Below are 13673 nucleotides of genomic sequence, written 5' to 3' on the forward strand. Positions count from 1 at the left end.
GTGTGTGTGTGTGTGTGTGTGTGTGTGTGTGTGTGTGTGTGTTACACAAACTCTAATTGGTATTAGTAATAAAAACCTAGAGTCAGATATAGAACTTAATGCTGAAGATCAGAGAAGTAGAGCGACCAGTCACTAAAGAGACCTCTGACCTATACTGAATCTTCCTACTGAAGGGGCAATCCTGTCTCTATGAATACTCAGACTGTGTCCTCAGACTGCCTCAGACTGCTGCCTCAGAATGCAAGGAGCTACGTTTCCTCCTGCTTTAGATTCCTTTTTCCATTCTGTCATAGCACTCCTGTCTGCACAGCTGTAGCATGAATTCTAGTTGATCTTAATAATAAAAACCAGAACTCAGAGATTAGGGGTGAAAACTGAGAGGTCAGAGGAGTAGAGTGACCAGCCACTAGAGTTCTTACCTCTACCAATGCTCAGACCCAAGGGGGCAATCCAGCCTCAGACTGCCTCTTCAGACCGACTGTGTCAGACTGCACTGAGCCCCTGTCTCCTCCTGCCTTATATTCCTCTCTCTGCCCAGCTCTATCATGCCTGTCTCCACCTCCCTGGTGCTGGGATTAAAGGCATGTAATCCCAAGTGCTGGGAGTACCTTTGTGTGAGCTCTTTTTCTCTTTTAGACTGGCTCAATTTTGTGTAGCCCGGGATGGCTTTGAACTAACAAATATCCATCTGCCTCTATCTCCAGAGTCTTGGGAATAAAGTGGGTGCCACCACTGCCTGGCCTTCAGTGGCTTAGCTCTGCACTCTGATCTTCAGGCAAGCTTTATTATTTAAAACACAAATAAAAAATCACCAAATGTGCGTGTGTATCCCCTACATCAAACATAACCAACAGACAGGAAAATGTATTTATGTGAATTTTTAAGATATAAATAATGATTTTTCTCTTTGTGTTTATGGTTAAAATTGAACCCAACTTTACCAAGGAACTGGACACTAGAAACCCCTGATGGAAAGCTCCCTTGTGCTGGAGAGATGGTGTAATGGGGAGAAGCACTTGTTCTTCAAGAGGACCTGAACTCAGTTTCCAGCACCCATCTGGCAACTTGCAATCAACCATAACTCCAGTTCCAGGGGCTATGGTGCTATTCTCCAAGCTCTGAGAGCATCAGACAGACACATGCTACATGTGTGTGCCTGCAGGGGAAACATCCATCTACACAAACTAAACCTTAAACAAACAAACACAAATTTATACCCTCCCTTAACTATGTGATTGAGGCCAGCTTGGTAGGTCCATCGATGCCAATATCAGTTTTCCCCCTAAAGATCCATAACCCTCAGTTTTATCAGGAGACGAATATCAGAAACGTTGCAATTAAATGGCCCTCTATTCAATACTAATACTACTCACAACTACACGGGGGTAAGAAGAAACAAGAAAAGGAAAACATGAACAATGAAGGAAAACCCCCCAAGGCTAAAATGAAGCTGAGGGCATATGGCGATTGAAAATACTTTATTTCCATAATCCCATATTATGCAGATGTATGGAGTAGAAATACCAGAGTAGAAAAAGATATTCCAAAACAGAAAATCTGACTATTTATGCTGAACTTTATGTTAGGCACTTTAGTCAATAGTGTATCAATATTATTTTTTATTAAAGTGCTAAAAGTGCCATGCTACTGTAAGATAGTAATGTGAGAAACTTAATGATGGACTATATAGGAATGTTAGAAATTTTACAGTATTTTCTCAATTTGTTAAGTAAATCTACTGTATTCTTTAAAAACAAGATAAAATTAGTCTAACAGAAGCAAAACCAGGATTAGGAAGAACTGTGACATCTGGAGGTTGGAGAATAAATCAGGAGTTAGCAGCTCTGCTTTCCAAGTTGCTCAGTACCTTCAGATACGTACAGATAGCATCTTCTAATCTGTGGACTGGCAGGGCTTTGCATACCATAATGTTCTGGAAGAGGAAGTGGTGGAAGGGAGAATCATGTAGCTCTGCCCTATTCCAAGGTAGCAATCTATTTTTGACCTCTATACTATGTAAGTAAGATTATGCATTTGATTTCTTGGAGCTGGTCCAGGGTGTTCTGATTAATTTATTAATTTGAACATTAGACATGCTAGGGTCTTCCATGTCTAACACACCCTAGAAGTTACCCATGAGGCGAAAAAGACCCGGAAACTCGGTGAAAAGTCGTAAAATGTTGATGATATCAATGTATATGACAGTTTTTAAAAGTCATTTAATAAGCCAATTCACTGGCAATTCACAGCACCTGGTTTTAAATCAGTTTTAGGAATGGTAATAAGAAGAGCTAGGGAAAAGGCTCAGTTGAGGATGCCTGCTTGCGATGTAAGCATGAGGCCCTGAGTTCGAATATGAAGCATCTCAGTAGAAAGCCAGGCATGGTTTTTACATTAATGGGCCTGCAAGTTTAGGATTAAGTCTAGCAAAAGATCATGCACACAAGAAGATTATGCCAATGTAAAAGTTATCTACACTTGAAAGCTGAAGTTTGGTTTTGTTCTGTTTTTAGTTTATTTCTGGGAGGGCAAAGGTTTAGGCCCAGTGTCATGATCAAATTTTTATTAAATAATCTGTCATGACATAAATGACATTTGTGTCACCTTAATTTCTTTTTTAGAGACAGCAACTCTCTCGGTAGCCAAGGCTGGTCTTGAACTCACAATCCTCCTGCCTCAGCCTCTTGAGTGTTAAGATTACAGGGATACAGAGCCATGCCCAACTCCGGGTCTATTCTGTGAGAGTTTCATTAGCAGCTCCTCCTGGAATATAGCTCAAAATTGTATCAAACTAACCTTTCAGATATGTTGGCCTAGGTTCAATCCCTGACCCTGGCAAATAAAGTATATATAATGTACAATTTAAAGAATAATCTAACGAAAATGCCCAAACATTCAGCCGATACATAGAATAGTCTTAAGTTTCCTATCTGCTATACACTTCACAGTTGCATGCCCCTGCACTCCCCAAGAAGAAACAACTGTTCTATATTTTGTTTTAATTATTCCCCTTCTTTATAATTTTAACACATATGACTGCCCTTATTGGTAAGATAGAGGCTGCTTAGCTTCTTGATTGTGAAACTTTGTAGAGAAAGTGTTCTCTAATATAATCTGTGGTTGCTGTTTTCAGCAAGATACCAAGATAAAGTCCTTCTTTGTTCAGTCATTGTAGTTCATGGCGAAGCACCAGGAGTGGGTTTAGATGTGTCTTGTCCTGATTCATTTACCCACTACCCTTTGATAGGTGTTGGATTGAGCACTGTGGCTGATCTGGCACACACCTTCTGGACCTATTTATAGGAATTCATACTGTACCAACTATGGGACTTTTGTATGTATGTGTATCTTGTAGGAGCCAAAACAAATTTTTGTTTTTCTTAAGTAAGTATGGTCAATTGGTTGAGTCAAAATGTCCATATAAGCATCAAATGAATACTTAGATATTTGAGTGCCAAAGGGGATCCTATGTGACAGTTACGCCTAAGTTCAAACATGAGAATGCATATCTAATTGTTTTTCTTCTACTCCTGTTCCTGATTGTATCCAAGTGAAAAATTCATCTGCTAAGACTTGCATTTTTACTGTGCCATCATATCAATTATATAACTAATATTTTGACAGAATTATTCATTTTATAAACTATTTCCTACATTCTGTTCCATTTAAGCTTGAAAAACATTTATGGAAATAGGTATAATTACTATTATTATCATCATATCCTTTTTCAATATTCATAAAGGAGTTATTTGAGAGGTTAAGAGACATGCCCAGATGGGGAACTCTGTCAGCCTCTCCGAATATACTATATACCATTAATATTTGATAAGTACCTTTGAGTGTAATAGAGCAGACAAATGGGTTGTCATTCCTTCGGAAAATACTGATTAAAATTTAAATTTATTCCCCAGTTCCATCTCTCTTATGCAGAGAAAGAACTGCTGGAGAGAGAGCCAAGAGGAGAAGCCCATCAGGAAGTTCTGAGGCGAGCAGCCAAAGACCTTCCCATCTCTACCCGGACCATGTCCGGAGGTAAGCGCTGGTGATGAGGAACAGTCCGCAAAGGAGGAGTAATGGCTGTTGGAAAGCATGCTCATATTCATCAGCCGTCAAGTGCTCACTGGAGAGTGCTGTGCTCTTTCTTGGGTTGCTATTAAGTCTTCCTATTCAGTTCCATACAACAGAACAGAAACATGAGTCACACACGGTGGCAGCGAGAGCTCAGAACTGACTCTGATTTCCGTCCCTCCTACTTTGTCGTGACTTGGTGATGATGTAAGGACCGCTGAACTCTTTATCTGTAGTAGAAAAATTTTGCTTTTAAAGTTTTAATTATAAACCTTCCTGTTTGTATTTAAGGAAGCAGTGTCTTCAATGGATGTAAAGCTAATAATTTTGCAAGTGTTTTTTTTTTTTGAAATAAGACTAAAGTAGTAATTGTGTGAACTATGTAAAAACATAATTAAGGTACTGCTATCTTTTTTATTTTAGGTTTTATTTACTCTTCTTTCATACAATATATCCTACCGTAGCTACCCCTCCCTCCCTCTTCCCAGTTCCCCCTCCCCTCTCTTCTAGATCAGCTCCTCTGCCCGCTTCTTCCCCAGAAAAGAGCAGACCTCCCAGTGACATCAACAGAACACGGCACAACAAAATACAATAAGACCAGGCACACACACTTATGTCAAGGGTGGGTAAGGCAGTCTGGTAGGGGGAAAATGCTCCCAAGAGCATACAAAAGACTCAAAGACACCCCCACTATCAGGAGTTCCCTCAAACCAACAGTCACACACACACACACACACACACACACACACACACACACACACACACACACACACACACACTGAGGACCTATCACAGACCCATGTAAGCTCTGGATTGCTGCTCTGGTCTCTGTGAGGCCCCAGGAGCCTTGCTTAGTCGATTACCCAGCTGTGCTCACTCAAGCGTTCGCAGCCCCTCTGGCTTCCACAATTCATACTTCCCCTCTTCAAAGGGTCCCCCAAACTCTGAAGGGAGGGACCGATGTTGAGACTTCCAACCTGAGCTCTCTCTTCGCCTAAGGTTTGGCTGTGGATCTCTATCTGCCCCCATCAGTGGCTGGAGGAAACCTCTCTGATGATGACTGAACTAGGCACCAATTTGAGTAGAGCAGAATAGCATTAGGAGTCAATTTCATTGACTTATTTTTTTTTCTTTGCCAGTCATGTTTGGTTCTATGGAAACCGTGATATAAATAACTTAAATTAATAGCAAGCCTACTTCACTTACGTTTTAAAGTAATTTAACATCTAATTAAGTCACTGTCTTAAAACACCAACACACAGCTAGGATGTGGTGACTCACGCCCTTAATTCCAGCTCTCTGGAGTCAGAGGCAGGCAGATCTTTGAGCTCAAAGCTAGCCTGGTCTACAAAGTGAGTTCTAGGACAGTCAGAGCTGTTACACAGAGAAATCCTATCTCAAAAAAAAAAAAAAAAAAAAGACCATCAACAAAAACAAAAAATCCAAAACAACAACAAAAAACTACATGAACTACAGGTAATTACTGCCAAGATTTAACCCAGATACGTTTCGTGACTTTAAACTTCTGCTTACCATTATAGCCCATTAGCCCATTTGTCTGTCGAGTCCTTAAAATATGGCTAGACCAAGGTGAGAATTCTTAAATATAAGATACACAAATGCTTTCAAAGATTTAGCCTCATTAATACTCCTAGATAATTTTCATTTGCTTTGAGCTCACATTAGAATCGTATTGAATCTACGTCTAACACGGTTTTCACTGTTTCGTGCAATCTAGTGCATCCTGTGAGCTGTGTGTAGAGAAACAGCATCTCAAATGCAGCCATTCAGGTAGATTATGCTGTCTGTACTATTGAGGAAAAGGTGCCATCGTTACATGCAGGAACCAAAATCCTGTATTTGAAATGCTTCTTACAGTACTTCCTTCTAACCTTGTATCAGAATGAGCAGAGATGTGAGACCTTTTCTAATTGATGGAACCTCTAGGGTGTGTTTGCACATTCTAGACTACATCTTTGTGCTGTGTTCTGACTCAGTTATGCACAGGAATAAATTGATTTAGCTGAGGAAGACTTTCTGTTGACCAGTAGAAATGAACACACCTTTCCCCTTGAGAGCCATACCATAACTACTGATGACAGAGAACTAACTCCTAGACAGATTTTCCAAGAGGACTTTTGTTCTTGGACAGTCTCTCCAGGGAAGCCTGACTCTAGGCAAGTGTTTTCATTCTCTGTCGTTAAACTGGGTTGAATATCATTTTTTAAGTCAAATTTAAATTCAGTATCCTTTTTAGAGTTTAAGTCCTGAGTGAAGATAAAAAGTCATTTAGCTGTATTTTCAGTGACTTGTTAAGACTAAGACTAAGTGAACTTTTTGTTCCTAGCAATCCGGTATTGTGACAGATGCCAACTTATAAAACCTGACCGCTGCCATCACTGTTCCGTCTGTGATAAGTAAGGAAACCTTTGCTTCTCAAACATCTACATGCTTGGGGTCGTGTTTTCAGTATTGCATTACTGCTTTCCCGATTATCACTACAGCCCATGGTCAAGCTGTTTAGGGCATTGTTTGGATACATGAGTGGAGTTAGTCCTTGCGTTAACTGCAGTGTAGCTTATGGCTGCAATTAATGCTGTTTCCCCCAGGCTCATGGTGACGTAACAGGAGCATTTTTAGCAAGTCTTACGTGGCAAGCTCAACCTTAGCAAATGTTACTTCTGTGGGTGTTTTCCATCTTTAGAGAGACACCTTGATTGACTTCACAGGCTTAGATCTTGTTGTCTACTTAACATGTGACAGACACAGAAAGACGTGTCCTAAAGATTGATACTAAGGAGCAAATTTTATATAAAATTTGTGGGGGCTGGAGAGATGGCTCAGTGGTTAAGAGCATTGCCTGCTCTTCCAAAGGTCCTGAGTTCAATTCCCAGCAACCACATGGTAGCTCACAACCATCTGTAAAGAGGCCTGGCGCCCTCTTCTGGCCTTCAGGCATACAGACAGAATATTGTATACATAATAAATAAATAAATAAATATTTAAAAAAAGATTATATAAAATTTGTGTAAATCTATGAATATTTTCCACATTGTGATGCAAAGTAGTCTCATACCAATAACAGTCTTTAAAAAGAAACTGTATCTTAAGGAATGTACATTTTGGTGTTTCATTATTCTGTTACAACTAGAATCAGCTATAGTATCTGTTTTAGATGAGAATGTCTGCTCTTACTGGTTTTTATTTTTAAATAAGTAACTGTGTAATATTTTACATATCACAACTGTTAGAAATGTTTTCGATTTTCTTTTTATAATGGACATCATAAGGTGTCATGTTTTATTTTTTTGGATATTTTTAGATGTATTTTGAAGATGGATCATCATTGCCCATGGTGAGTATGAACTTGAAACAAGTTTGAATCAATTATTAACTTTAACTTAGCATAAACTGAATCACTTTTTACAAACCTTTGCATTAATCAGTCACCTAGTCCTAGAGGCACTTCCAGGTTTAGTTCTAGTATTTACTTAACTTCAGGGAGCCTTCATTTGGCAGCATTTCCATTAAGTAATTTTAAAACGAGTACATTAATAACCTGAAAGTTAATTTTACATGTTTTCCCTGTACAAAGAGTATTCTTTTCTGCACATATATAAACACAGATGCACTAAAATGCTTTCCAGAAATGAAATATTTATACATTAATTATATGTATTACATTAATTAGTAATTTCTCCATAGATGTTTATAATAACTTTTTAAAATTGATTTTTATTAAGTGCTACATTTTCCCCCGCCTCTCCTTTCCCCTTCTACCCTCTTCCAAAGACCCTATGCTCCCGATTCACTCATGAGATCTTGTCTATTTCTACTTCCCATGTAGATTAGATCCATGTTTGTCTCTCTTAGTGTCCTCATTGTGGTCTAAGTTCTCTGGGATTGTGATTTGTGGGCTGATTTTCTTTGCTTTATGTTTTAAAACCACCTATGAGTGAGTACATGTGATAATTGTCTTTCTGGGTCTAGGTTACCACACTCAAAATGATGTTTTCTAGCTTGTTTACTCACCCTGCCCAGGGTCTCCCAGCCTACCCACCGTGAGTTATCCACTCTGCCTCTTGAAAACAGCACAAGCAAGCAAAGGCAATATCCTGCATTCTTGGAAGAGAGATCACATTAGAGAAAACCCGTACAGACTGTTTCCAATATTCTTTCTCGCCATTTTTCCATCCCGGTGCCATAAAAAACAATCTCAGAGATCTGTTCGCATCCTCACAGGGCCCCCTGAAGCTGCAGACATAACTGTTAACAAGTAATATGCGATTTCCCTTACCTTTAAGTTCAAAATTACTAAATCTGTTGTTGTTTCCTTTACATTATGCTCTTTGAGGTACAGAATCATAGTTCATGACAGTATAGCTTTTTGTAAAAAAAGAAAGAAAGAAAAAATAGTAAAGAGTTCTGTTTCTTTACCAAGGTCAGTGGGGAAGGGGTCAGGGAAGGAGACAAAGAAAGGCTCAAGGGGTCAAGAGCAGGACCAAGAGGAAGCAGTAGGCTTGCCATCCCACCTAACTGCCAGTTAACGCCAATACCTGTAGCTGCCGCTTTAGCCACGGAGGATCACGGAGTCACGCCCTGTTTTATGGAAAATAGGAAAACTGAGAAAGTGACTACAAAATAATATGTACTCCATTTTGGTTTTTTTTTGTTTTTTTTGGTTTTTCGAGACAGGGTTTCTCTGTGGTTTTGGAGCCTGTCCTGGCACTAGCTCTGTAGACCAGGCTGGTCTCGAACTCACAGAGATCCGCCTGCCTCTGCCTCCCGAGTGCTGGGATTAAAGGCGTGCGCCACCACCGCCCGGCTCCATTTTGTGTCGTCTATATTGGTAGTTGTGAGTCCACTCTCCCCCCACCCATCCTATAATGATTTTAGAAAAGGAACTTAGGATTCATGAATTTCATATTTGGAAACGTAGAGTGTGGGGCTGGATTTCAGAAATTATTGAGCACATATTTTCCAGTAAAGAAGATGAAGTTCTAATAGGCTACTTCACACCCCCAGAATCATATAATTATATAATTATAATTATCAAGTGAGTGCTAAACTCTATCTAGCTCCCATTCTTTTTCTTAATTATTCCATTTAATATATTCTTTGATAATTTATTTGCCTCCATGATGGTATGCAGTGAAGAGGGTCAAAGAGACCTGATCCAATTTGGGAAAACCTAAAAGACTAACTTATTTAATCCCAGTTGGAAATGGAATCAAGAGATACCTTAGTGAGTTCTCCAAATTTCCTTGACTTTGTTGGGTCTGTCACAAGGTCTCTGTCTTTAGGTGGGTGTTCTTTATGTAATTCATTGTATATGAGGTAGAGTGACATTAATTGTAATTTATTAAATCAATATTAAATATCATATGTTGATTATTTAAGCACAAAAATTCCTTTTAAAAGTATTAGGAAGTGTAAAGCTCCTTATACATCAAATGCTAATTAAATTTAATTGAACAGAAACCAAAAAACTATGCTATGCTTAAGTATATTTATCCCTAGACTGGATCTGTCACTCACTCAGACTTTTGCTTTATTGGCAGGGTGAACAATTGCGTTGGATTTTCAAATTACAAATTCTTCCTCCTTTTCCTGGCGTATTCTCTGCTGTACTGCCTTTTCATTGCTGCTACAGATTTACAGTATTTTATCAGGTTTTGGACAGTAAGTCATGACTTTAGTGCCTTTCCTATACATAAATGTTCCACAGTGAGTTATTTCAGACCCTGACTTCCTAGGGTTCATCTGTGAACCGTCAGTCCTGGTGATTTGCTTTCTGTGTTTGTGCACCCATCAGCTTCCCAGCCAATGTGCTCGGAGCTTTCTCAGTAGTCTCTAGACACATACAGATCTGCACAGTGCACTTGGATATTCCTATTATATAAACAAGGCAGTGCTATACCCTTTCCATCTCAGGGTCCGGTAAACAAGTTCTGGTCGCCCATGATCTGTTTGCCTCCGTGCTTTGTTGTCCATTTCTTCTTTGTTTGCTTTGTTTTGTTTTACTTTTTGTTGATTTTGCAGTATAAAATGATCTTTAAACATGCTGATGAAACCTACTGTTTCTCAATGAGACTGGTATGTCTTGTGGAAAAAAATACATGCTTCATCCAGGCATTAATTATAGAACAAATAAGGGGCATTCGGGCAAAACCCCACATCTAATAAGGTTGAGAATTGGTCAGTAGATGCCAAAGGCTTTATGAGAAGAGAAAACCAACCCCATGCTTCCTCTAGATCCAGTTCTCATGGATCCATTGTTCAAGGCGATCTCGTGAACCATAACTACAGCAATAATGAGAACTGGCTACATAAGCAGATTTTTTTTCTCAGTATTTAAAAATTAAAGTGTTTCCTCCTTGGATGTTGAGTGTCTTTAAAACTGTTATGTGGGCAATGTTCTGTATTTTTATTGTGCATTCCATTAATAATCTTTAGGTAGTTCTTTACATATATACATTATGTTCTAAAACAAGATAAAACTATGGCGTGTACACACTATCCAGAAATATTCCTGGCAAACACGAAATAATAGTAAAAAAGGATTTTACTCCTTGCCAGGATTTCTTTCTCATAGAATTTTATTTGATTTTCATTAAATTATCTTTCATATGGCAAGAATATCTGAATTGCTAGGTAATTTGTATGAGATTGAAACCAAATGTAATACTAAAGAGCTCCTGAATGCTCACTGTGTGCCAGTCTCGTTGTTAAGAAGCAGAAAGACACGTGTGGGTTCGTCGCATTCACAGATACCTCCATTTCCAGTTAACGACTGATCCCCACTGAATGTCTTCCAGACTGTAATCTCAATGCCCTCCATCCCCATGGGTGGTTATCATTCCAAACCTCAAATACATCTAAACAGGAAAGACCAGAGTTCCTGTTGTTCAGGCTTTTACTGTCAAAAGCTGCCAGTTAAGGTCTTGTCTCTTCCATCAAGGGCAAGTAGGCAGGGAAGTGAAACACTGTGTTCATGTCAGAATAGGAGCCCCTGGCATCTCCATTGCCTCTCTGAATGCCAGGCCCCCAGGCCTTCACTCTCAACCGGCCCATCTCTCTTGGATGTGCAAACAGTGAGGGGCAAACAGGTTTTGCACATGTTGGTTGCTTTCAGCCCGTGATTGAAATCTTTGTTTCAGACAGGTGTTACAAATGTTATCATTTCTTTTCTTTTCTTTTCTTTTTTTTTTTCGGTTTTTCAAGACAGGGTTTCTCTGTAGCTTTGGAGCCTGTCCCAAATGTTATCATTTCTATAATGCTATGAACAGAGCCTGAAGCATTATTTTCAGGCATTAGGTTGATGCTGCTATTTATAGCAATCTAAAGTATCAAAGAGACTGGGAACTAAATGTGCCAACTAGCCCTCATTTTTCTGGCATTATAATCAAAATCATGTAAACATTTGTGAATATGAGGTATGCTAATAACACGTTCAGGCAGTAAATTTAAAACTCCATTTTATAGTTTCTTTTTATCTTGTTTCCTACTGGTATAGTTTCTGCTGTCATGTTTGTTTGTTGTTTGTTTCTAGAATTTGATTTTGTTATGTGAGGCAAAACAAACATTCCAACTTTAACCTTTTCTAAATATATATTCATACTCTAGAACGCATTTAATTTATTATGAATTGATATTTACTTTTGATATTTACATTTGAATATGATATTTACTTTTCACCTTAAATTTTAGTATGAAACTGTGTGTTGTCATTTTCTGTTTCTAAATTATTTAAAAAAACAACCATACTAACTGATTCATAAATGTAGAGGAATATTCATTCATTCCTTTGACAAACGTTTTGTTTTCTGCCTTTCCTTGTAGAATGGTCTGCCTGATACTCAAGCCAAGTTCCATATTATGTTTTTATTCTTTGCTGCAGCTATGTTTTCTGTCAGCTTGTCTTCTCTGTTTGGTTATCATTGTTGGCTAGTCAGCAAAAATAAATCTACGTTAGGTGAGTATCCGGTCACTATAGAAAAGAGAACGTTAAATATACATGCCATCATTCTATAAAGGTTGTCATATGAATAAATGGCATTAATCTGTCTTGAAATAGTCAAATAAAATCTTTCTTATTTCCCACGTGTTTTGTAATGTCATATAGACACCAGTCCATTCTTTGCATGTATTAATTGACTATGCATGGTTTGAAAACATTATTTATACCAAGTGGAGAGCAAAGGAAAGCACAAAGGCAAAAATTAAACATAATAATAACTATAAAATCAGAAGGATTTTGAAGGATCCAAACAGGTCATGAAGTAATGGCTGGAGATGGTGGAAGGGAAGCCATTTTGAATGAGCTGTCAGGGACCGTCTCACCACACTAAGAAATACACAATCTGAAAAGTTAACCGTAGAAAGATCCAGAACATTGTAGACATGGAACAGAGTCTGTTCAAATGCTCTACAGACAAGAAGTGATGAGTAGTGTTCATTGTTAAACAAGATCTAGAATCGCCAGGGAGATGGACCTCTGAACACGCCTGTGGGGGTGGGGAAGATGATCTCGGTTACCTTCACTGAGGTGGGAAGACCCACCTGCTGTGGGTGACAGCATTCCCTGGGCTCCTGAACTGTGTCAAGGGTGAAAGGGACTGAGAGACAGCATGTATTCATTGTTCTTTCCTGCCAGTGCAATGTCCTGCCTTGAGGGTCAGTAGCCAGGGGCTGTGAGCCAAACAAGCTCTTTTTCCCTTAAGTTGCTTTCATCAAAATATTTATCACAGCGCCAGGAAGAGAAGCTAAGACCCAAGGGACATAGCCGGCTCAGAGGGAAAGATGCAACTGCAGATGTTCATATTAAAAATGAATAAGGGTTTTAGCCAATAACTGTGCAGTGTGATGAGCCAGAGAGAGCCCAAAGCAAGCAGAAGGAAGGATCTAATGAGTGTGGGAGCTCACAGAAAGGAAGTTAAAGGAGAATAAATAAAACAGATAACTTATTTTTAATATAACAAATTTAACGAGGCTTATATGAGAAGAAATAGTAAAAGAGTTATTACCAAAATTAGAGGTGACAGTAGCTTTGTGACTGACTTCCCGGAAGTAAAGGGTTTTGAGAGGACTGTGAAATGCTGCCCGTTGGCACAATGGGTGACCTAGGTATGATGGGAAATGACCAGAAACGAAGCACCAACCCAACTGAGAAATAGCAAGGCTACGTAGGGAAGCCCTTGTCTAATAAAGAAAGGTTTATGTTTGTTGTTGTTTCCCTTAGTATCTGACCCTGCCAGTTAGATTTTTGTCTCCAAAATGATGGACAGAATCTTTATGCTTCTAAAAAACGTGTTTCTATCCTGAAATGGAGATTTTAGAATTTGCTTTGCAGAGTTACCTTAGAGGAAACCGTGGTGTTGTAAAGAGAACACTGATGACCTCGCTACATCTATATTCCCTTGCTGTGTGACTGTGGGCAACTCTAATGTCTTTTTGGACCACAGCTTTGATACACAAAAGGGGCATAACTCGATATGACTGTTTGGGGATTAGAGTTGTGTTTGGACAAGCTGGCTACAAAGTACATTTTTGGGTCAACTGGAAAAATTATGATGAGTTTTTGTTTTGTTTTGTTTTTTGTTTTT

The 13673-nt window shown here is 38.9% G+C and overlaps 1 protein-coding gene across 2 annotated transcripts in view; it reads left to right on the plus strand.

Moving 5' to 3' along the window:
* Nucleotides 1–13673, plus strand: part of Zdhhc2 (zinc finger DHHC-type containing 2) — a 52777-nt gene that overhangs the window by 25069 nt on the left and 14035 nt on the right. For both annotated transcript variants that reach the window (XM_005362539.2, XM_026786917.1), the window contains exons 4-8: nt 3912–4032; nt 6416–6485; nt 7391–7423; nt 9630–9750; nt 11911–12043. In XM_005362539.2, the coding sequence (XP_005362596.1) occupies nt 3912–4032; nt 6416–6485; nt 7391–7423; nt 9630–9750; nt 11911–12043 (478 nt within the window). The remainder of the gene's footprint in view (nt 1–3911; nt 4033–6415; nt 6486–7390; nt 7424–9629; nt 9751–11910; nt 12044–13673) is intronic.

This window comes from Microtus ochrogaster, linkage group LG7_11 (assembly GCF_000317375.1).
Source record: "Microtus ochrogaster isolate Prairie Vole_2 linkage group LG7_11, MicOch1.0, whole genome shotgun sequence".
NCBI lineage: Eukaryota > Metazoa > Chordata > Mammalia > Rodentia > Cricetidae > Microtus > Microtus ochrogaster.